Source organism: Strix uralensis, chromosome 5 (assembly GCF_047716275.1).
Source record: "Strix uralensis isolate ZFMK-TIS-50842 chromosome 5, bStrUra1, whole genome shotgun sequence".
NCBI lineage: Eukaryota > Metazoa > Chordata > Aves > Strigiformes > Strigidae > Strix > Strix uralensis.
The window spans coordinates 54,672,073-54,695,002 of NC_133976.1; the positions used below are offsets into that span (position 1 = coordinate 54,672,073).

The 22,930-nt window shown below is 35.6% G+C and overlaps 1 protein-coding gene across 1 annotated transcript in view; it reads right to left on the reverse strand.

The window, feature by feature from the left end:
- Positions 1–22,930, reverse strand: part of NUP205 (nucleoporin 205) — a 52,424-nt gene that overhangs the window by 17,357 nt on the left and 12,137 nt on the right. The window contains exons 8-25 of the mRNA XM_074870861.1: positions 21,566–21,741; positions 18,490–18,606; positions 16,830–16,967; positions 15,573–15,723; positions 14,598–14,803; positions 13,460–13,642; positions 12,269–12,319; positions 11,474–11,683; positions 10,568–10,667; positions 8,765–8,902; positions 8,326–8,515; positions 7,100–7,220; positions 6,514–6,595; positions 5,933–6,097; positions 3,597–3,721; positions 2,544–2,658; positions 1,377–1,526; positions 277–351 (exon numbers count right to left, since the gene is read on the reverse strand). Coding sequence (XP_074726962.1) covers positions 277–351; positions 1,377–1,526; positions 2,544–2,658; positions 3,597–3,721; positions 5,933–6,097; positions 6,514–6,595; positions 7,100–7,220; positions 8,326–8,515; positions 8,765–8,902; positions 10,568–10,667; positions 11,474–11,683; positions 12,269–12,319; positions 13,460–13,642; positions 14,598–14,803; positions 15,573–15,723; positions 16,830–16,967; positions 18,490–18,606; positions 21,566–21,741 — 2,493 coding nt within the window. The remainder of the gene's footprint in view (positions 1–276; positions 352–1,376; positions 1,527–2,543; positions 2,659–3,596; positions 3,722–5,932; positions 6,098–6,513; positions 6,596–7,099; positions 7,221–8,325; positions 8,516–8,764; positions 8,903–10,567; positions 10,668–11,473; positions 11,684–12,268; positions 12,320–13,459; positions 13,643–14,597; positions 14,804–15,572; positions 15,724–16,829; positions 16,968–18,489; positions 18,607–21,565; positions 21,742–22,930) is intronic.

Genomic DNA, 22,930 nt, shown 5'->3' on the forward strand with positions numbered 1-22,930 from the left:
ACTGCCACACTCCCATTCAGCCCTTCCATAGATACTAAAACATGGACTATTCTAACTTCCTTTCCGGTCCAGTATTTTCCGCTCACTCCAACTATCTACGTCAAGGTTCTAAAATTCATCTTTCTCCCCACACTAAATAAAATTGTTCCATGTACTGCTGTTGTTCAAAAAAATCTATTATTTTCTTTTTCAAAGTGTCCTTTCTAGAGGCGTCCTTCCTCACGTTCAGGATCAGAAAAACTTTACTGAGAAATAATCAACAGCCATAATGCTTACCTTTGGAAGCAGTGTCAAAGTGGAGAAACCCACTGACTGATCGACTTTCATCTTCCATCCCTCCTTCACCATCAGCTGAAGGTAATGAAACATATTAAAAAAAAATTGAAACAAAAAATACCATTTTATTAATACTGAAAGAGAAAGACAAGAGAGAGCACGCACTGACAAACCTTTCACGTGAAAGTCTTTTAATATAAATACAGCCTTGACTTAATAAAATGAAAACAATACTTGTCTAACGGAAGCTAGCCAATTATCAAATACAGATTAGACAGTACTATAAACGCCTAAAAAGATACCCCACCCTTCAGTATGAATAATGCAGTTGAATGAACACTATAAAATGAGCAGGGTATCTGGACACAGTTTCCTATACTCAGATCTCCACAAGGATGAAGAGACAGTGTTCACACCTAACAAAGTGAGGGAAAACACCATACTGCTACAGCCCGTTATGGTATCTTCCAGTTATTCTGTTTATTTTCTTCACATAAAGAGTTTTATTGCCACCTGTTTCTACTTCTCTTGATTCACTTCTACTCTGTTCTGAAACCCTGAAATCTTGCCTTTTTATTTAACGTTGTATTTTACACCACATTGGGATGAAGTAACATTTTTGTGATGCTACCTGTAGCTACTATCTCCTGTGAGAGAGAGTAGAAAATGTGTGAGACAGACAGCAGTTAAGATTGAGAAAACTTTGTCTAAAACTGTTTACCAAGGAAGATCCTCCACCTTCTCTACATAGTAACAACTCTGGATAGCATCCCAAAATAAATCATTTTATAATTTTAATTTTTTGTTTATATTCCCCTCTCCTACCCCATAAACTAAATTTATTTTTTATATGAGTATATACACTGAGATGTTTCAAAAATGAAACACAGACAAAGCAGCAATGAACAAAAAGATGCCCTTGTTTCTTTCACTTTGGAGTCTACAACCACCATCATCTTTCTTCCAGCCTCTCCAGTGGCAATTCCAGACCCAGTATTACAAATGAACTGTCACAAGCTTATAGAGAAAAGGATTCAAATAAAGTCTCTCATACTTCCATTTCTTCAAGCTTATTTACCCTCACAATAAATCCCTCTTACCCAAGTATGGTTTCACAGGCATGTCATCAAGCAGCAGATGCAGCAGTCTCTGTGTGTGGGAGCGCTGGCGGTTCAGCGATGTCACTCGCATTTCTATAGCTGCAGTCTTCATCAGCCAAGACATTTGGTTCAGTGTTGAAATCTCGTGTTCTGGGTGAGGATAAGGAAACAATTATAAAATTGAACATAAATAATACTACTTAATTCAAAGAAAGCATTTTTTATTTGAGAAAGCTTTGAGAGTATGTCATTACTTATTATCTGCTCAACATTTGTTTGTGAGACAAAAGGACTGAGAGATCTGACAAAAACCAATAAATGAACATATGGTTATTGTGAAAACAAATCATACACATATATGCAATTAAGAGTATACAGATACACAAAAAAATCTGGATATAACCTGTACTAACAGTCATTGTGGAGAATGCAGTGCTTTACGAGCAAGAGGGTCAGTTATAATTTCAGTGAAAATAATCGTTTACCCAAAATGAACAATACATTTTAATCAAAGTTGATAAGGCTTGAATATGGGTCTCCAAGAATCTTCATATTCTATATTCATCTAATTTAGATTCTTAAGTTATATAAGAATCATCTAAAGTGCTTTACCCATGTTGGATACATGTATTTGAATGCTAAGTTTACTATCATTTAACAAAGGTCAAGCATCTGATAAAGTGAATAAGTACATTTATTCATCTTAAGACACCTGAGGAATGTTGGTCTGAAACATTAAAAATACCTATTAACTTAAAAATTAATGCCATCACCAAATAAAAGTTCCTTATTCAAAGGAATGGAAGATACAGGTGGTTACAACCACCAGCTTTCTATTCCCTCAGTTCTTTGTAGCATTCTTACTTTTCAAATTTATTTTTTTTCTGTAGCATTATCTAACAAAACTACAATGATAATTGAAATATAGATTAGGATATGCTTCTGGAGACTTGATCCATTCCAAAACTAACATTCATTTACAAGAGTTCAGCAGTAATAATCTGAACTTCTTAAATAGGCAGAGTTCAATCTTTGAAGAATTAAAAGGTTAACAGAGGCAGAAATTCAGTTTAATAATGCTGCCTATGTTTCTTCTAAGATTCCCAGGGAGTCAAATGATGCATTGAATTTTAAGCATGCACAATCTTATCTTAGCATAAAAATTACCTTTGATAGAAAATGGCAAATATTGGAGCTGAGTGAATAGGAAATCCTGACTGGTCCTCAGATACCTCATAGTTGGACCTGATGTGTCAGAGCATGCACACAACTGATAGATCACCTGACAATCAAAAACAGTAGATACTCATTTATGGAATTTATTTCAAAAACAAACCAACCAGTACATCAAAAGATGCAGAACACTTTTATTGTTCAAATAATACTACCTGTATTCACAGTAAGTTTTGCATCAGCTTATTCCAAAGCTGAACATATTATTTATAACAGACATTGAATTATGACATTAAAGGACTACCAGCATGTGGATGATTCCAATGGCTGTTTGCCCACAACATGACACTATATAAGCCTTTCTGATTGTTCAGGTCACTTAAAAATGAGTCTCTTTTTCAATCTCCAGGTCCACCAAGACAGGAAATGTAATCTTTTTTTTCTTTTTCCTCCTTTTACAGTATGGCCTCTTTCACTTTTAATAATGTTTAAAATCCATTCTGGATTCCACAGATTTTCAACATGATACAGATGTGTAATCATATGATTATATGATTTAAGGCCAAATACCGGCTACCTTGAACATATGTCTAATTCAGCTGTCTTCCCCATCTCACCCCCTCAAACATACACATGCTCTGTCACTACTACAGACTAAAGAAGAGAATTTTATTGGCTTATTTGGGATTATTTGTTATCTTCTTGCTGGCAACCTAGTGTTCCAAAATTTAAAAAAATCCTTGGCATATGGTCACAACAGATTCAAAGGCTCACCAAAAATATTTAGAACATTAGTTTTATAAGTATATCCCAATTCCAAGTTCTGACATGAGTGCACATTTTTTATTTTCTGCGTTGCTACAAGATAATACTTTTTCATACAGAAAAAAGGAGAAGAGTCCAATGTATATAAAAACCTGACAGATGCATTTTAAAAATGAAACTATTATCAAAATCAACCATCCATGTGCGTTCACCAACCACGAACTTGCTAATTTTATTTAGAGCCTGCTTTCAGTATATGGCAACAGAAAATATGCTGAATACCTGGTAACAGAGTTCTGCAAGATGAGGAGATTCCTGAACTGCTGTAGGCCCATTCCTTGTTTCAGTACCCTTCTCCAATATGTTCAAAATAGCATGAAGGCAAGTCCGTGGGCAACCCAAGACACCTTAAAATACAAAAATAGTTTCTTATTGTTCTTGATCTTACTTGCCTCCATAGAAAAACAGGTTAGTACACAGAGAAACTAAATGTTCAGATATCTTGTGGTGCCTATACTGCTCCTCAGAGCTGCAGCAAAAATATCTGGCAAAGTTTTTTCTCCATTAATTAAAAGAAGGAACTGTATTTCAGCAAAAATCTAATGAAAACATTTAGAATTAGTCTTTTGAGATACTGGTGAAAAAGGATAAATTATGCAATCAGAACTTAAGAACTTTCTCTTCTGTTCTATAAGGAAAAAAAATTCAATTGATTCTTTAACATTCTGCATGAACCAAATGAAAATTTGAATTCTTGCTCTTAAACTTTAACTGAATACTCATTTGACAATTTCAAAGAAGAGCTTTAAATACCTGTCTTTATTTTACAATTACAGCCATTTTATGACTAATGCTCCTAAAGGCACCTGACACTGCAACCAAGGGCAACAGGGAGGAGATTTTAATACTGAAGTCAAAAACCTGTCTTTTTGCATTCTTCCTTTAGCCAATTAATTCTTTAATCAACCCAGAAAGGTGTCCTGAAACAGTAAAGGCATCAATAACCACAGTTCTTCTCTGTTTGGACACATAAAATTTATGCTTTAGTAGGAAATTATTATCTCGAGGCAAATGGCTTATGGCAATTATTTCTTCACATTATTAATGGGATAATTCAAAGAGGTGTGCAAGGTGCTCTCATGGCTTTAAGACAAAGTCTCCTATCACTGACCTAACGTATGATACCCTGTTAAATTGTGTGGATGGAGATCAGTTACCTGTATTGTAACTATGGAATTTCAAAATATCCGAACTATGGTCTGCAACTGTAAGCTACTGTGCAGATGAAAAAAACTGGTTGGCATCTTTGTTTTATCTTTCTGATATATCAAGTAGCTTTAAGAATTTTTTTTCCCAATCAAATTCAGATCCTATCCCATTTAGACTAAAAACTGCTGGGCCACAGCATCCAATACAAACCTAAAGATAATGAGAAATATTCTTCTCTAAGTAACTAAAATCAAATGTTTGTTCAAACATGTTCATATAAAACATCCTTTAAAGCAGCTGAGAAAGAATCTCATAGTTCAGACTGGAAGGGACTCCCGGATGTCTCAACTCCAAACTACTGCTCAGTTATGGTATCAGACCAGATTGTTCATGGCTTTATACAGCTGGGTCTTGAAAACCTCCAGGCATGAAGACTGCATGACCTTTCTGGACAACCCACTCCACTTCATGGTGAAAGTTTCTCCTATATCCAGTTGGAGTCTCTATTGTTTCAATTTATGCCCACTGTCTCTCATTTTCTGCCATACACCTCTGAAGAGCCTGGCTTTATCCTCTCATCAACCTCTTCGTAGGTATTCAAAGACTGCTATTAGGTCCCCCCAAAGCCTTCCCCAGGCTGAAGAAGTGCCATTCCCTCAGCTTCTCCTCATAGGCTGAGTGCTCCAGCCCCCTAACAATCTCTGCTGAATTTGCTCGTGTTTATCAATGTCTGTCTTGTACTGAATACAATTTAGAAGCTGAGGAGGCAAACAAGAGGCATACTAACATACTATTTTTCCTCAACAATTCAAGAAACATGAGAAATGTCACTCCTGTTGCTTTAAAGTCCATATTCTCATATATATTCATACACATGAATATATAAATATATATTGTGAATATTTAAATATATTAATATACCTAGCAGTAGCATGAAAACCCACATATTCTAAAAGATTTTCTTCTACAAAGTTAAGCAGCAAAACTGTTTTCTTCCCTATAATGAACTTTAAACAGGAGTTTGAGGAGGGACAGGATAGTAGTCAAGTAGTATAACTAGTTCAAAGCAACGATCTGCTTTGTAGATTCCCATGTTGTCATACGTAGGTAATTCTTGGATCATCAAATCAAGTTCTTTGTACTGTGGACACAACCACACTGCACAAAATAGTAAATAATTTAATGTTTCACTTCAAGTCTGTTCCAAAATCCAACTTTGGATCAACAAAGATCTTTGGATCCATCAAAAGATCAACAGATCTTTTAATTTAGCTTTTGAGGATTAGAACAAGGCCTGTTGTGTTACTAACTTTAAGAGGAACTGCTTCTCTCCATGAATTTTCCAATAAATATTCTCAGTGTTGGTTTCGGAACTGATTAAATGTCAGAGCAACTTTTCCTCTTCATACCTGGATCCTGCAGATTTGTGGTACTGACAGGTTTCTTCAGTTCATATCCCAAGAGATACAGAGCAAGGCTGGGAGGACTACACTCAAGAGAGGTGATAAGAAGATTCAGAATATGGATCCTTGTTTCATGATGAATTCGTGCCCGCTTCTTTTCAGGCTCCAGCTCTTGATTAAAAAAAAAAGGATGAGGTGAATAATGAAGCGAAAAAATCCATTTAATAAAATAATCCTCAGAGCCTTCAACTTAAATACAAGAAAGCTAAGGCATCAACTTATATTAGTACAGAGGGATACAAGAGCAAAATTTCAAATTGCTCTTAATACAGCTCTAAATAACATCCAGAGCAACGCTAAATACTTGTCTTCTTAAAACAGACTCAGTTTGTAGTTGGCTTATCATACTGTAGACATATCTTAACAAGACATTGGTGCTTTTCATTCTGTTAAAGGTCCAATTCTACAGAAAACAACACAAGAAAAGCGTTTTCTGACTTAAAAGCACTTTCTTCACATCTTTCACTATATTTCATTCTATGCAAAAGACAATAGTGTAAGGCATTTTTAAGAAATCTTTTACATACCCTCCTCTGGATTAATTAATTCTTCTGCATCTTCATTGTCCAAACATTCCACAAACCCAGCCATCAGCTTCTGGCTAATACTCTGTATTCAACAATGGAAAGATGGAAATTAAAGAGGATTTTAAGAGTATTAAAACCAATATTTTTCATATTTCCCTCCATATAAATTAACAGAAGTTCTAGACAAAAATTATATAATCCAGTTAATAAGCAGGAGTTAAGAGTCACAGCTGTTCTAAGCATAAGTTAGCAATTAGCCACTGAACAGAAAAAAAAAAAATCTACTGTTGTTACATAAGCTAAATCATCCTCCCAGGTTGAAGACTATAAAGTCAAGAAAAAGTCTCAGTATCTCAAAGAATACTGTCCTTTTCCTTCTTGCATTTATGATTTTGGGTTTTTTGATTAATGAAGTAATTGCTTTTCACAATGTCACAGTAGAAGACTTTTTACAGATAGGTAGATATAAGACAAAATATAGTTTTAATGTACTTGATCTAGAAACCTAGCCTTTAAAGTAACATTATAGAGCACCAGTATTTCTCCACCAGTTTCTCTTTCCAGATCCAAAGAAACTGGCACTTACCTGATCATGTGTGAAATCACCAACTAACTTTATCTGGATGTTGGAATTATAAGAAATACAGCACAAAATCTTGGTACTTTCAAAAGCCAGTTCAGGATTGCTGTTTCCATGATAAAGATACCTTCAAAAATATAAGATTATTGTAATGAAATTGTTAAGAATTTTACTATTTCGAGAAGGTAATGCACAGATGAAAAATTAAACAACATTTTAGAAGTGGAACATTTACAAATCAAACTACATTAGATAACATTAAAGCTGCAAACAAAATTTCACTCTACATGAAGCACTTAACACTCCTCCACCAAAAAGAGGGTAGTAGGCTGAGTAGGGATAATAATCTCTCCAGGAATTTTTACCATTCTTTTTATCCAAAATCTACCTCAAACAGGATATTAAAACAACTGGTCACAGGCTCACACAAGAAACATGGAGAAAATACCTTCAGATCACACAGAAATAAGCATCACCGAAGACCAAAACTAAAATTAACTACTGCATGTACCCAGAACAGGAGAGATAAAAAACAATTTAAAAGCATCTGGAAAGGCACACTTTTTTTAAACTATTTGTCAACTATTGTTATGTGAAAAAAGTAATATAACTGAAAGACAAAAACATGTATATAGAAAGAGTTTTTATAGAAGAATTTTTTAGTGCATTCCATGTCAGAATATCACTGCTTTTTTATGTACTCAGTTCTATTATTCATAAATGTTGGTTTGTCTGTAAAGTTATTATAAAAATCAAACAGTAAAAGAAGGTGTCAGTGGGAAGCGGAAATCCTGAAGTCTCACATTTGAAACACAGTTTCAGATTACTAGCCTGATACTTTTAATACAGTAACTAATGGACAATACTGTAAAATCATTGAAGTGGCCAACAGCAACCAAATGAAGTTTTACTCTCCCACTCTACGACAACCAAAGTCTGGGGCAAACTGAAAATTATATGCAAGGGAATCACTGCACATAAGGCAACCAGGAAGAAATCACAAGCGGGAAAAAAAAAAGAAAATCAGAAGAAAAACTATAAAAGCAGATCCCAATCTTGCACTAAACAATACACAGATCATACCACCTGTGAAGACACCTCTCCCCACCAACAAAAATTTTAGAGATGCTCTGTTCAAAGAGAAGCATTGACTAGTAAAACTAATGAAAGGACCGAGATCCAAACACTTCTGTGCCTCCAGAGTTCCTCCCTTCTCAGTACTTTGCACACACCTAGCAATATTCACCACATGATCTGCCTTCTTAGTGCGAGGATTGATTCCTTGAAGCAGCTGCTCCAGTGGCGTGACAATAAGGGAAAGGTGGCTCTCCCGCAACAGATCCATAAAAAGATTCTCCTTCTGTAGGGTTAAGTTCAGAAGTGCAAGGCAATACTGTACAGCTTTCTCTAAATGCTTCTTCCCTGCAGTGCACAAACAACAACAAAAAACCCCAGAAGAGCAGTTAAATAGACTACATTCATAAACCTCATTCATCAAGACTTGCACCAAGAAAGAACTTGTCAATTATTTACTACTAGGAAAATTCCCCTCAAAACACAATTTTTAAATGCAAGAGAAACAACATCAAGTTGAAGATATGCAATGTCAGCTTTAAATCCAACTCAGTATGCATTTTAAGTTCACATGAAAAATAAATTCTAGGCACATACCAGGAAACGGAGCATAAGTATCAAGCTGCTTAACTCCTTCTTCTAGCAAACTAAGGGACAGTTCCAGCATTGGGGACTCATTCAATAAATGATACATCAAACTGAATCCAGGTGGTTTATATGCTATTATTTCTTCTCCTAAAGAGAGGAAGGAAAAAAAAAAAACACACCATCTAATAGAAAAGACTTCCATTACTCAGGCTACACTGAGCTACAAAACATAACAGTCCCTGTTGTAAGCAACATATAAATACATGAAACACACTGCATACAAAGTCTTCAGAGGTATTTTCTTTTCTTCTTTTCTTTACACATAAGCCATTTAGGTAATATAGAAGTTTGGGAAGAGTAGTAACGGCAATTACCATTACTTTTCAAAAGCTAATAGCACAATTTCAACTTTAACCACTTAGACTTTTCCTACGTAGATCTGACCTTGGATTCAAATCAATGCTAGGACTTTATACCACATGAGAGCTACACTAAATGGTTTTGCAAGACTGAAAAGTAACTGGAAAAACTTTACACCCCACCCAAACCTACATGAAGACCCTGGATAAAGGAAAAAGCATTTCCAGAAATCAAAGCTGAGATGGTCCACTGAACCCCTGATGCTCATAGTGTACAGATACTTGCATGTATGTTGCTACAGTGTATGCAAAAATGAAACTACTAGCCTAAAACTCAAAGACCCTCATAAAACAAAACAAAAGGAAAAGTCAAGACTGATGTTTGTGGTTTAACTAGCCTCCTAGTAAAGTATGGTGGATAGAAGCAAGAGAGCAATAAGAATCTTTTTTAATATGCAAGTGAAATAAGGGTGCAGTTTCTTTTGGCATTAGCTTAAACAATCCCCTTCTCCTTCCATTCATTCCATGTCAGTGGTGCACTGTAACATGCCAACAGACATGCCATGCCACTGTGGAGCCACACACTGAATCAGTTTAAGAAATGGATCTAGTCAAAAAGATCAGTTTCAACCCATTTCTCCAATATATCATAGCCCACAAATAATCATACAAGCTGAAGGACTAGCTGAGGACAGGGATGAGTTAACAGAAATTGCTCAAGCCATGTACACTGCCAAGAACGGTTTGTCAAAGCACAGGGCACAGAGGCCTCCCAGACTGAGGCAAGCTCACTGGAGAGGTATGTCTTAAAGTTGTTGTTCACTTAAGAAGTGGTTCTTAGAGCTCTCTACTTCTACAAGCAAATCCACAAGCATCAGGATGGCATTCAAAGTTAAGAAGAAACTTTGAATTAAAAAAAAAAAATCCGCAGCCCAAATAAGCCTTGAATTTCCTATAATGAGGCACCTCCCATCTACTTTGGCCTTTTAAAGAATAGTTGTCCAGAATTAAATGACTTCAGATCATAACTCTACTTCTACTATCTGCTCTAATTAATAATGATATTAATATTAGAGAATGTATCAAATACAGTGACACTTTTAAATTAACCCTACGAATAGTGGTAATCTAGATACAGACCAAAGAAATCCCGAGGAACAAGCCCAAAACTCAGGTGAATGCTGCTCTTTAATCAAATCAGCAATGCAAGAGACACCTAAGTCATCCTCTTAGTAGAACTACACACATAGGAAATAGTGTACATGAAGCCCTACTGAATTATCAACACAGCTCCCAATAGTATATGGGTGGTTTTTTAACGTCTTCCTATCTTAAAGCCTTGGTCTAGCTTTACACCGGCTTACTTGCAATATTAAACAAGATCACAAGATAGAGGCAAAAGAGCAAGGGAAGTTACAATTCTGTTTGTCAGTGAACAAATGAACAAGTTAACCTTGTAACTCTACATATTGGTCCACAAAGTCTTCAAGTTGAGGTTCATAGTCCCGCAGCAATTTGTAAAACACTTCCAGAACTACCTCAGCTACTTCCCACTGTAGATAAACACAAAATGAAGAAAAAGTCATACACAGAATAAGACTGATACTGCAGCAACAAGACCAGGATGACAAAGAATACAACAGGCAGTGCAGTGAGGTACTGGATCAGAAGTACGGCATGACTATCTAATACCGAAAAGTTATCCCACACCACTTAAAATTCATTATGTCAAATAATTTGAAAGACCGAGCTTTCTTTCTGAAGTAAAATGGAACACTAGATTTATTTTAGGCTCTCTTATACAATATACATATAAGTATATTGAAACTACAAGCAACAGAGGCTTTATTAGGTATACAGCTAATAGCAGATCATTAATAGCTTCCAGGATACAGTTCAGCATGCACTTGCATCCAGAAGTATCATAAAGGAAACTCAAATTCTTTGGTTCAGGAAGTTGGAAATATTCTCTGAAGTAATGAGGAAAGGACAAATTTGACTTGTAGATTTGGCCATGTGACGTTCAGAAGTCATATAGTAGAGTTGCAGAATCCTGTATAGCAAATTGAAATTTAGCACTAATATAAACTAGTTGGGTTTTTTTTTGTTTTTTTGGTTTTTTTAAAGGAATACTTTATACAGGCTCCTTAGAAGTAGTTCATGGCTCCTGATGACCCATGACTTGAAAAAAAAAAAAAAAGAATCACTTGTTTACAGAATCAAAACACTATGAACTGCTCCAGGTTACCTCTGCTATATCAAACTTGTACAGCTTCTCAAACAGATCTAAGCCATATCAGCAGTGCCAAATCATTTTAACTACATCCTAAATAAAAAAAGATTTTCAAACAAAAATTACTTTTTCAGCAGCTCTCCGGTAAGCTCTGGTGCGGAATCGGAGAAACACAGAATCCCTGAGGAACTGGAGATAGGGATCAAAGCCTGGCGGACGGAGACCTGCTCCCAAGTTAGAGGGGAATGAACTCTCCACTAGCGTGCTGATGAGTCGACAGAAGGCACGGGTTAAAGGATATTCTTCACATCTGGACTCAATCTCATTCAATTCAACCTTCCCACAAGGACAGCAAAAACAGAAGGAGAAATATCAAAGATTTTGAGGGAGGAAGAAACATGTAAGAACAAATAATAAGAGCATCACCTGTGAATTACTTTGCAGTGAATTTGCTGCATTTTTGTCTACGGTACGCCACAAACAAAGCAAAAGCAGTGAAGCAACAGTACTGTCATTTCAGTTCAGCAATACACTCTTCATGTCCAAGCTACTAGAAGATATGCCTCAACATTTACATACTTTGCTTTTATTTACTACTCTTATTAGAAGTGAGCTGTACTAAGACGTAACAAAAGTGAGGCAAATTTAGGAAAATAGAAAAATCTTAATGAGAACTGCTCATAAGGAATTTGAGGGTTTAGATGCTGCTCTGTTACTAGTATGAAGCTGCACTAGATTCATAAATGGATAAAAATTCCAAAAATTACAAGCAGGCCTGACAGCAAGTTAAGAAGCAGTGAAATGACAGGCCTATTCCAAGGGTTTCATGTGGACAGAGCAGCAGATGCAGCCTCTGCAAGTGTTTCCTGAACTCATGCGCAGATGGTCAGAGAGGCTGCCTAGGTACAGAGAAACCCTTACCTCAATACCAATTGCTTGTCTTTGGCCTGGACTTCTCACAGTTTGTAGTATCTTCAAAACAGAAAGAGATATGAAAACAGACAAACAATACATTTCACATCATCAAAGTGCATCTCCATCATTTCTACCGGGACTAAAAGGTACTCATCACTTTTTAGCTATAAGAAGAGGTTTCCTAAATCCGCTTAAAATGTTAAAAGGTAAGATTTTTCTGTCTGAAAGGCTGCATTATATGTTGTACACTTGTATGCTTCTATCTTTACATCCTCAAGGATCTGCCTCATGTTTATTGTTAAATCAAACAGAGAGCAAAACTGCTTTCACATAAATGAATTTTGTCTTACATTGGCTAGGGGAAAGACATTTCCCTTGTTATCTCTTAAAACAGTGTATTTTAAGGAATATCATAAGTTAGGAAGCAAAGGCAGTAAACATTCAAACTACTACTAATACTTATTGTCAGGGTATTTTTATTAGTAATTAACAATAAACCTGCAGTTGCAGTTCAAATGCCTCAAGTTCTTCCAAATAAAACAGCAACTAGTCTGAACCATAATACAGACTATAAAATAAGCCTATCCCACTGCGATTTTTGAATTAACAAAAGAGAGAGCATTTTCATTTGATATTCATCTTCGTTAGGATTCGCATTTAAAATTTTTTTCTGAAATAAAGACAGAAGGGAAAAAACACTTTTTTAAAAGGTAGGGCTTTTAATATATATCTGACTTTGCCATGTAAATGTGAAAGTTGGCAACAACATCCTGTAAATTACAGTTAACTTCCTCCAAAAATTAAAAGCCTGAAAGTGGAGCTTTTCAGCCAGCACCTTCTTTCTATGAGCACCACTCACAGTACGAGAATATTATGCACAAAAAAAAACCCCAAACAGAAAAATATATAACCTGCAGAACATTTATTACTGGTGACATACACCAAGGAAAAAAGATATTGAACACACAGGACCGTCTGTTAGGAAACTAGTATTTATGTAAAATAAGCACAGCCGATGAGATCTCTGAAGCATAAAACCATACTGTCATTTTCAAACAACTGCATTAACTAAGTGAAAAACATTATATTCAACAATTGCAACAAGAAAATTTAAGAGGAAAAAGAAAATTTCAAATACACTGACAATTTCAACAGACTAGGATGCTACAGTTCTAAGCACTGAAAATCCTAAAATACCTGTGTATATTCCAGGGATTGCCAGAGCGAAGCAGCTATTTCAGGAGATCTTCCAAAAGCAGTAAGGGTTTCTGATAGCTCTGCTTTCAAAACAGGAGGAATGCTGCACTGCAGAAGTCCGAGAATGACCACTACTGGTGTCCACTGAGGGTGCTCGCAAAGAGCCAAGCGAGCATTCTCACTCTACAGAGTTCATCAGAAAACAAAACTGCGGATTATTACTTTGAAGATTATTCCTGGTTTATAATCTTTAATTCACAGTTTGGTATCAACGACTGATTTATCCTTGAAGGTACACAGAACATCAGAAGAATGGCAGACCATTCCAAAGCAAACAACTTTAATTAAACAAAAAGCCCAATTTAATGGCTCACAAGTACTAACATAGTTCCTCACATAGGAACACCCCATTATCACCACCATCAAGGATGATTTTTAAAAAGCCTAGTTTCATTGATCTGTCTTGTGTTTGTGTCTGCAAAACCAAGGGTATCTCACTACACCACAGAATTTTTAGGCTGCAGTCTGTTGGGTACTGAAGAGCTGAATTCCATACTATCCAGATTTACCCAGACAATTCACAATACAAAATCTGCATTGAAGTTTTATTCTTCTGGAATCCTCATCCAGTCAATTCATGGCACATTTTACACATGGTACATTGGTTTGGGGACATTTAAAATCTAACTCTGGAGGCAAGTTTCACCGTTGATGAGTTTCCTTGCCAATTCTACCATTTCCTTTTAAATTCATCTATTATTTTTGTCTTTTCAAATTCATAATTAAACGCAAAAAACTCTTCTACTCCATAGTCATGTCTTCTGAATATACCTCACTTCTGAAAGGCATCTCCATGACACCAAAGTGTCAGGAAAGCAAGAAAATCAGCAACACAGGAAAAGGTGTCATCTCCTGCTTCACCTGGACCGCATGTTTGGTCGTAACAGTTATTCCTGATGCTTCCCATATTTTTGAAGTTCACTAATCAAATGACAACAACTGCTAGGTAAATTTGCCCAACACACCTTTTTGGTCAAGTGAACCTCACAGCTGAATGATGATGTTTTGCAAGAAAAAAAAATGTATTAAGAAAGAAAACCAAATAAAAATGTTACTTACCAAATAAAAGATTACTTACCCAATTTACTATAACAGTGGTCAGCTGTAAAAAGGCAATTAATCCATCCTGTTCTTTCTGTGTGATTCCTCGGAGAGGCAGGTGACGATACTGGACACTGTCTGCACTTGGCAAGTCTTTCCTTAAGTGCTCATGATAAAGCATCAAAGAGTGGAAGAAATGCTCCCACGACACAGGGCTGCCACCTGCTCCTTGAATGTTTTCCGCTAGAAAAATGACAAACATGTGACATACTCTTTCACAGGGTGACAAGCAGGGTAGTTAAATTTAATAGGAAAACTTTCTTATCTAGAGGAAAAAATAAAGTTTGAAGTAAAGCTATCATTTCTGAAATTAGTGATTCTGGCTTGGGGTTTGTTGTTGTTGGGGTTTTTTGTTTGGTTTTGTATTTCAATAGAGACAGAAAGGTGCTAATATGAAAAACCAGTAGAAATGAATTTTCTGGTTTATAAATCAGAATGTTTACAGCATTATTTGTATCTTCAAAGTAGGGCTTTTTCCCCAATCTGATCAATGCAAAATTAATACAAAACACAGGACTGACCAGCATCTCTTACTTTGAGAAAGTGCTATTATATTACAGGTACCAAAAAACTCTAACAGAACAAAGTTCTTCTGAAAAAAGTCAGTCAGGAAAGATAACTGTATTTATAGAATATACAACTTAAGACATTACTCACTTCATATTTTACAATAAGCAATATTCATATTCTGTATCTCTTACAGTGTTAAGACACAGCTTCTTAAAAAATTTCATTATGTGAATTACTTGCTAAGGTGCTCAGACATTTTATTACCTAATCAGTCTTTTTTTTTTTTTTCCCCAGATTACAGTTTCAAGTGAAGCCTCCCAATTTCATCTTTGTATTAATAATGAAATGTTAAAAGTATGAAGCCACAATTCATCTCAAATGAGTCTTTGTACTTTTATAAAGAAAGAGAGTTGAGAAAGAGCTGAAGCATCACTTTTCTTACCATGACTACTGCCATTGACTTTTAGCAAACTAAAGCAGTAATGAGCACACTGAGGCCCACTAGCCAGTCCCCGCAGCATTTTCAAGTATGGGATGTAAATAGTGGAAGGAAGTAGATCTCCCATTTGCCTAACAAACTTTGACAAGACAACCTAGAACAAATAAAGATCAGTGTTTTAAAAAAAAAAAAAAAAAAAAAATCCAAGTATTTTAGGAAAACAATAGGCAGCCGAAGACAGAAAACAGATTCTAATGTAATCAGGGCAGGGTAGAGGGGTGCAATCACAATTTTTAAAAAAAGTCCTTTGTAGACGGGCCTATTCAGTTTCCCTGAAGATGTAAAACATGTTTCAAAGAGGAAATAATCAAAACAAAATAATTCATGATATTGCAAAGTATAACTCTCCAATTCTGTATTTCTAGTGATAAAATTTACTTCAGCTCACAAATGTTGCACAGCAGTATTATTAACACATCTCACAGTGCAAGTTATGTTATATTGGGGAAGAATTCACTATGATTGTCATATCCCTACACAGTAACTCACACACACAGTGGTTCCTCCCAGGGTCATATTAGGGTGTTTGCAGATTGCACCAGGCCCTAACTCCAGTTGCCTGGATTCTGGGTGGGTCCTGGGATGTGTCCAATATGCCTCGTGCTAGGTTTTGCCTAACACTGCACAGTCCTTCAAGAAGTACTAAAGGCTGACAGCATCCCAGGTATCTAGAGTTTTGGAACATCTGATTCTTCTGTTTATATTGCTTCTTCATTCTAATTTTCAGTTCTGTCTCTCATGGGCTATAATTTTTGGGCTTTAAATAATTACAATATTCTTATGGATTTTTACGCCCCAAAATATTATCAACTACAGTTAATAAAGTTTTTTATAGTTAGGCAGTTTAACTTCTCAGTTACACCACAAAGGTATGTAGAGGTCATCAGACAGAAAACACAGGAGCACTATCAGAATTCATCTGGCAACTCCAATAAAATCAGACCTAAATAAAATTTTCAGAGAGGTTTGTTAGAACTCTTTCTTACTAAGTTTACTGACAACTACGAGTGACTGGCAGTAGCTCATTTTAGAGCAAGCAACAACCATGTCATGCGGAGCTGGACACATGCAGATAAGCCACTGATAAAAGATGTCTTCTTAGAGGCCAGCTGTAATAAGCATACCAAAAACTTTGTTGCCTGTTTTTTTAACTACTTTAGTTTCAAGTTACTAGTAACTACTCAAGAAAATCTAGATAACCTGGCGCTGAGGGGGTCGCTGATGAGCTACTCCAAGGTAGGACCCCATGATGGTAGATGTCTGCAAAGGCTCTGATGGACACCAGTATTCAAGGGCAAGTTCCAGGTTAAAGGGGTCTTTCCTATACAATTCAGCAATCTATCAGAGAAAGGAAGATGTTAGAAAAATATCAACTATATAAAGAAAAGACAATTACTTCAACAGCTAAACACATCTGAGAGGCAAAGCATAGCTGGTGTTCCATTCCTTAAAACGCTCTGAAAAATGACAGCTTCTAAATAGCAATATCAGAACAAACGATAGCCAGATAAATTAAAAATGCACACATAAGTGAAACTTCCGTAACTTTCTAATTATTATAGATTATATCATCGCTAAGAAAACAGCATCATTTCTCCTTAAATACCATGAGTACCTTGGTATTTTAACTTAAAAACAAGTTAACCAGTATCAGGATTATATATCTTACCAATTATCTGAACATACACATTTCTCAGAGTATATTTTCATTTCTAGTTCTTCATTCAAGTTTACTATATAGCTCAGAACTACTTAAGAAAGCATTTTACTATAAATTTTCCTGTTAATGTCCTATAACCTAAAGGACTACCTTTGGAAAAGACAAGTAATCCCTATATTAAAGACTGCTATACTGAAAATTGCACACTTGTACATTTTCATGCTAAATAAGGGGAAATATACAAGTTTTTTCATTTATTCATGAACAGAAAATATAAAATGCACCAGTTCAATATGCAAATCTGTTTTCTGATGTGGGGGTTTTTGAAAGTGCAATTAGGTAATCTTAATAACCAATATTTAAATATAAACACATTTAAATTTTCTTTCAATTTTATTTTAATTTTTTTATTAAAAAATATGACAGAAACAGAAAGATCTTTCCTTTAAATGTACATTTGTGGTCAAATTTATACTGAAATTAGGGAATTGTAATTCCAGCAGCCTTAATGGAGGTCACCTTGCCTAGCCTACTCAACAGCAAATACAAAATAGTCTTCCAAAATTCTCATTACAAACACATCAACACATGAAAATTATTTAAACATTTCAATTCTTTATCTGAATAATTGTCAAGAGTGGGGGAACCCCCTAAAACCTAATTATAGTTTACCCACAGTAAATAGGGATAAATTTGAAGACTTAAAAAACACTGTGTAAACATTAAGGTCTAGATACACAAAGGTGTTCCATTCCAGAGAATTTCCCTTTATTTAGCCAGATCTCAACTCCAGTGATAGCCTGTAGTTTCAAATTCCTATTTCTAAGTTATGTTAAAATAAGATGGCTTAAGGTAACACATATGTTAAGATAATCTTATTATAATTTAAATTTCAGGTATTTAAATATTTTGTAAAATAACTTCAGCTCAAGAATTCTTCAAACATAATAAACAATCCACTATTCACTTACTAAAGAAGTATTAAATGATACTCCATCAACATCAGAAGCCAAGGAAGCAAATTTATTCTTTTACCTAAGAAGTTATAAGAAGTGTCTATATTTAAGAAAAAAAAAATCTCTAATCTAAAAAGGAAAAGATCCAGCATTTTATGTCATCATTCAGATATGGGTTTTCTAATGAAGAAAGAAAGTCACAATCACTTTTTGCCACAGTAATTTAAAAGGAAACAGGGCTTACTAAAAGCATTAAATGCTCCAGATCTCTCCGAAGGGAAATAGGTGGATCATTACCCATCTGAATACTCATGTGGATCATACGAGCATCTTCATCGGCACGGTTTCTCAGCTGTTTCACCTACAATTTATGAAGTGGAAAAAACCACTGGTCTATATTTAGCTAAGAATGAAACAGAACAGAAATAACAGAATTGTCTAAACAGCCTACTAAAAACTAACAAAGAAAATGAACTTGCACATACATGACAAGAATATTCAATTTTATTGTTTTTAATCCCCCTCCCCCTAAGAGCTTACATTCAAAGATATATTCAATCACTTTCTTACTGCCAAGGCCCTCAGTTCATAGCAAAAGCCCTGAACTTACACCATAGGAGTTTTTCCCAATTGATTTCACCAGATCCTCTGGTTTGGCCTGAAAAGGTGGATCCTTTTCACTTTTTAACTTCAAAAGCTAGGTTAGCTTCAAAAAACACTGTAAAATAATGTTTTCTGTATATAGATCTATGGATTGCACCTTTCTTAGCCACTTTAGGGTATTACCATTTTAGGGTATCAACAGCTACTTTATGTTTTGAAAAGTTCTGGATTGATGCAATTACTTTGGGGGGGGGGGTGGGGAATAAAAGAGAAAAGGGAGGGGAAGAACAACAGGAGCAATTAAGAAACCCTCAACCTTTAACCAGTATCCTAAAATTCTTTGTGTCAAAAAAAGTAATTACTAAACAAAAAACGTCTGACATTTAATTTTAATGTCAAAAAGCCTTTGACAGAACACTCCACCAGAGGTTTATAGAAAGCAAATCGCCATGAGAGGAAAAGTTAAGTTTTGTTAAGTATTAAGCAGACATTGAGGAACAAGAAACAGAAATAAGCAACCAATTCAACACACCAAAAATTAAAACCTGGTGATGGTCAGAGATCAGTTTGTGATCTATAGTATATCTTAATTTGTAAAATTGAATGAGCAGCAAAATGATTATGTCGCATCAAGACAAAATAGTTAAAAACTAGAAATAACTGTGGAAAGGGTCAGAGCAAACTAGCCAAATTAGTATACTAACAAAATTAATACATGGACAAAATGGACTGTTGATGAACAAAATAATGAATTATCCAAACTACTAGAGCTAATTATCAAGTTCTGAATGTAATGCAGCCACCCGAAAGATTTATCCAGATCATCACTGGCAAGCAGCGTAAGTGTTAAAACTATACAGAAGAGTTAAATAAAATGCTGATTTACAGATTTAAATGAAACTGAACAAAGGTTACATATATATATTTAAAAACAAAATCCTGCAAAGCAGACACTCCTCCTTATCTAAAATTTGAGGTTCAGTAGAAATAGCTGTATACATGAGCCAACTAATAACAGCAGTTAAGACAAAAAAATTCCCTTGTAGGCCTATATCCCAATTGCCTGCTAACAAAGTCTTCCCTCTAAAACAAGTAATACTGGCCTCTGCCAAACTGGAATACAATTCAACAGTCAGATTTTTGCTTGTATCCTATTTACAAAATCCTATTTGTAATGAAAAACATCTCTCTTCATCTTTAGGCATTAGCTACAATCAAACCGCTGATCTGAACCAAAGCAGAAAAACTGAAACGGAAGAGAAATACTCTTCCCAGAGATAAAGCCTTCAATTGCATAACACAATGAAGATGAGATGTACCAGCAAACCAACTAACAGCCTTTGGATTTTCAGGCAGGTCTGTGGATACAGGAGACAGGGTCACATCTGTTCTAAATCCACTATGGCAGCAACCTCACCCTGGGTCAGGCTCCAGCTCTTCCACCTTCGTTTAAAAATCCACCTTAGATCTCTTTCATAAAAACTGGTATCATTACAGGGAGACATTGTATCTTTTGTAAAGCAATGCCATCCAATGCAGAACTGTCTGGTAAAAAAGTTCACAGTTCCAAACCTGTTTGCACTTGATTGTTTAAGGAACTTCCATAAAACATACCTTACATATTCCTCATATATTTAAAAGATTCCTAACTGCTACTGTGTCTGTATTACAGAAAACTCCATTGCATGCAGCCTTCAAAGGATGTCCAAAGCCTGTTAACAACATGGTAAGTGTTGTATGCAGGCAGCCATTGCAGCTGAAATATAGCTGTAAAGTTATCAACATGAACTTCTTTGAACTGACATTATACTTGTTCTATGGATATTCCATGGGTTAAAAAGACAGCTTGAGAAAAAGAACATGCAATAAATAAATTATGATTAAACCTAAAAGCTGCCTAAATGTTCATATATGCCCTCAAAGATTCTTAAGGCTCAAATATTTTTTTTCCTGCCAATATTATTCTCATTCTGCTAGGCTACGGTGAACAAAATATATTTTTAAATCCTTTTTTTGCACATTTAAAAAAGTAATTATTTGGCAACTCCAACTACAGCTCAACACAATAAAAGTCACAAAATAAAGCCTCCATCAATTAAATAAAAGCATTTTCATAGAATTTTAATTTTCCATGTCTAGATACAAAGGTCAAATGAAAGGAACACATGAAACTGTTGTAATTGCTTCAAACTTTTTTTTTTGCAGCATTTCTGCTGTTCTAGTGAAAACAGCTGCTCATTTTCCCAACAATTGATACTACTGAAAAAAGCAGAATCCCTCCCCTTAAATATGGAAAAAGATCATTAGCAAAAGAATAAATTAAAAATGAGAGATAAAAACTGTAAGTTAATTTAGGTTACACTACTGTCTGTTTCAAAAGAAAAAAACAACAACAAAATCAATACGCACATAGATTGCCATCAGTTTCAGCATTCATTTAAATTTTAATCATGTAAAACAAAACAAACCCACTACCACCACAAAAGCTTGCTTTGGAAATCTCACCACACTGAAGTGTTTTAAAAACCACGTTTTAGTTCAGTGTGGAAAATAAACCCCAAACCATATGGGTTCCATAAAGTTAACAAGTTTTCTGAACTGCAGCACCTCAAGCTGAGGGTCATATCTGAATCTCTATGCTACCTGTCCTAATGTTAGAAATATAGGAGAGATGCCCACATTTCTCAAGAACTGCTATTCACACAAAAAAAACTTACTTTCATTGGCATGAGTGCAAGGAAGTCTGTGACAAGGTTATGAATTTTGCGAATGTAAAATTCCTCCTGGTAGAAATTTTCAGACCCCACAACAGATTCAGTCAGGAACAGGAAGACATTATCAGCAACTGCTAGCTCTGCCATTGCTTCATCTGCCTCAGTGAATTCTGCAAGAGCTGGGCAACAAAAATCACAAGAAGGGAAAAAATAAATTACAATTATCTGTTACCAAACAAAGCATATTTCAGACACACAGCTGACACATAAATTGACATGCTTCTATCAATTATGTTTTTTCTACCGTACAGGAAAACACTAGACTGGAAAAGATGAGTCAAGGTCAGATGATGATCTCAAATTTCTTCATTAATAAGCGTTAAATTGCGTAATCCATTTACCCAATCAAATCTAAGGCTGTGAACCAAGAATCACAAACCAACCTTAACTAATTATAATATTTACATTTTCTTTAACAGGTATTCTGGAGTAGACTCAATTCTGTCCTAGTAGGGAGTCTGGAAAGCTTGTGAAGTACAGAAAGAAAAAAAATTAAAAGTAGATTTGTCCTCTCAAGATACTGAGGTTTAACATTTACAGATGTAAAAAGTCATAAGCATGAATCTGTTCTTAATTTAAGTGTTCAAATGATATTAAAGCTGCTAAAATGCAATCTTTCACATTTTTAGTACATTAAAATCTCTTTCCCTTCAATGAGACACTGATCAATACTATTGTCTGTTAGGTATTGGAAAATTGGGTATCGGAAGCATGAGGAAGGCAAAAGAGCAAAACAGTGACGAATTTGTGAAGCATACATTTTCCTTGACACAGAGTGCCCAGAATAAACACAGGACTGGATGAAGGTCCAGTGATTTGTGTTTGATGTGGCACCAAGGAGGAATGCGAAGCGGGGTGCAGGCCGCGTGGTCCCATTCTTTCACTTCAAGGACAGATTTATCTCTTGTTCTGCTTGGTTCCCTCGAAATATGATTTTTTTGTAGCAACCTGCCAACTCTGTGCCTCATCCTCCCTTCTTTCCCACACAACCCAGCTGCAAGTCGACCTTGCTTCCCGTCCTCCCTCTTTTTCCCACAAAAACCAGCCATACCGCTTGGCACCATGAACCTAATTATGTATTAATGACAGAATAATGATTTGACTACAGTCCCACCCACTCACCATACCTACTAAGATAAATACTACCCCAAGTTTGTACCTAACTTGGAGGGACGATAATCTGACACCAAATCGGAGGGACAGATCGACAGGTTTGTGCTCTTGCCACCCCCCCCCCCCCCAAAAAGAGATGCTTTTTGGTAAGATTTCCTCAGCTACGCCGAGTGTATACCCGGGTACTTGTGTGTG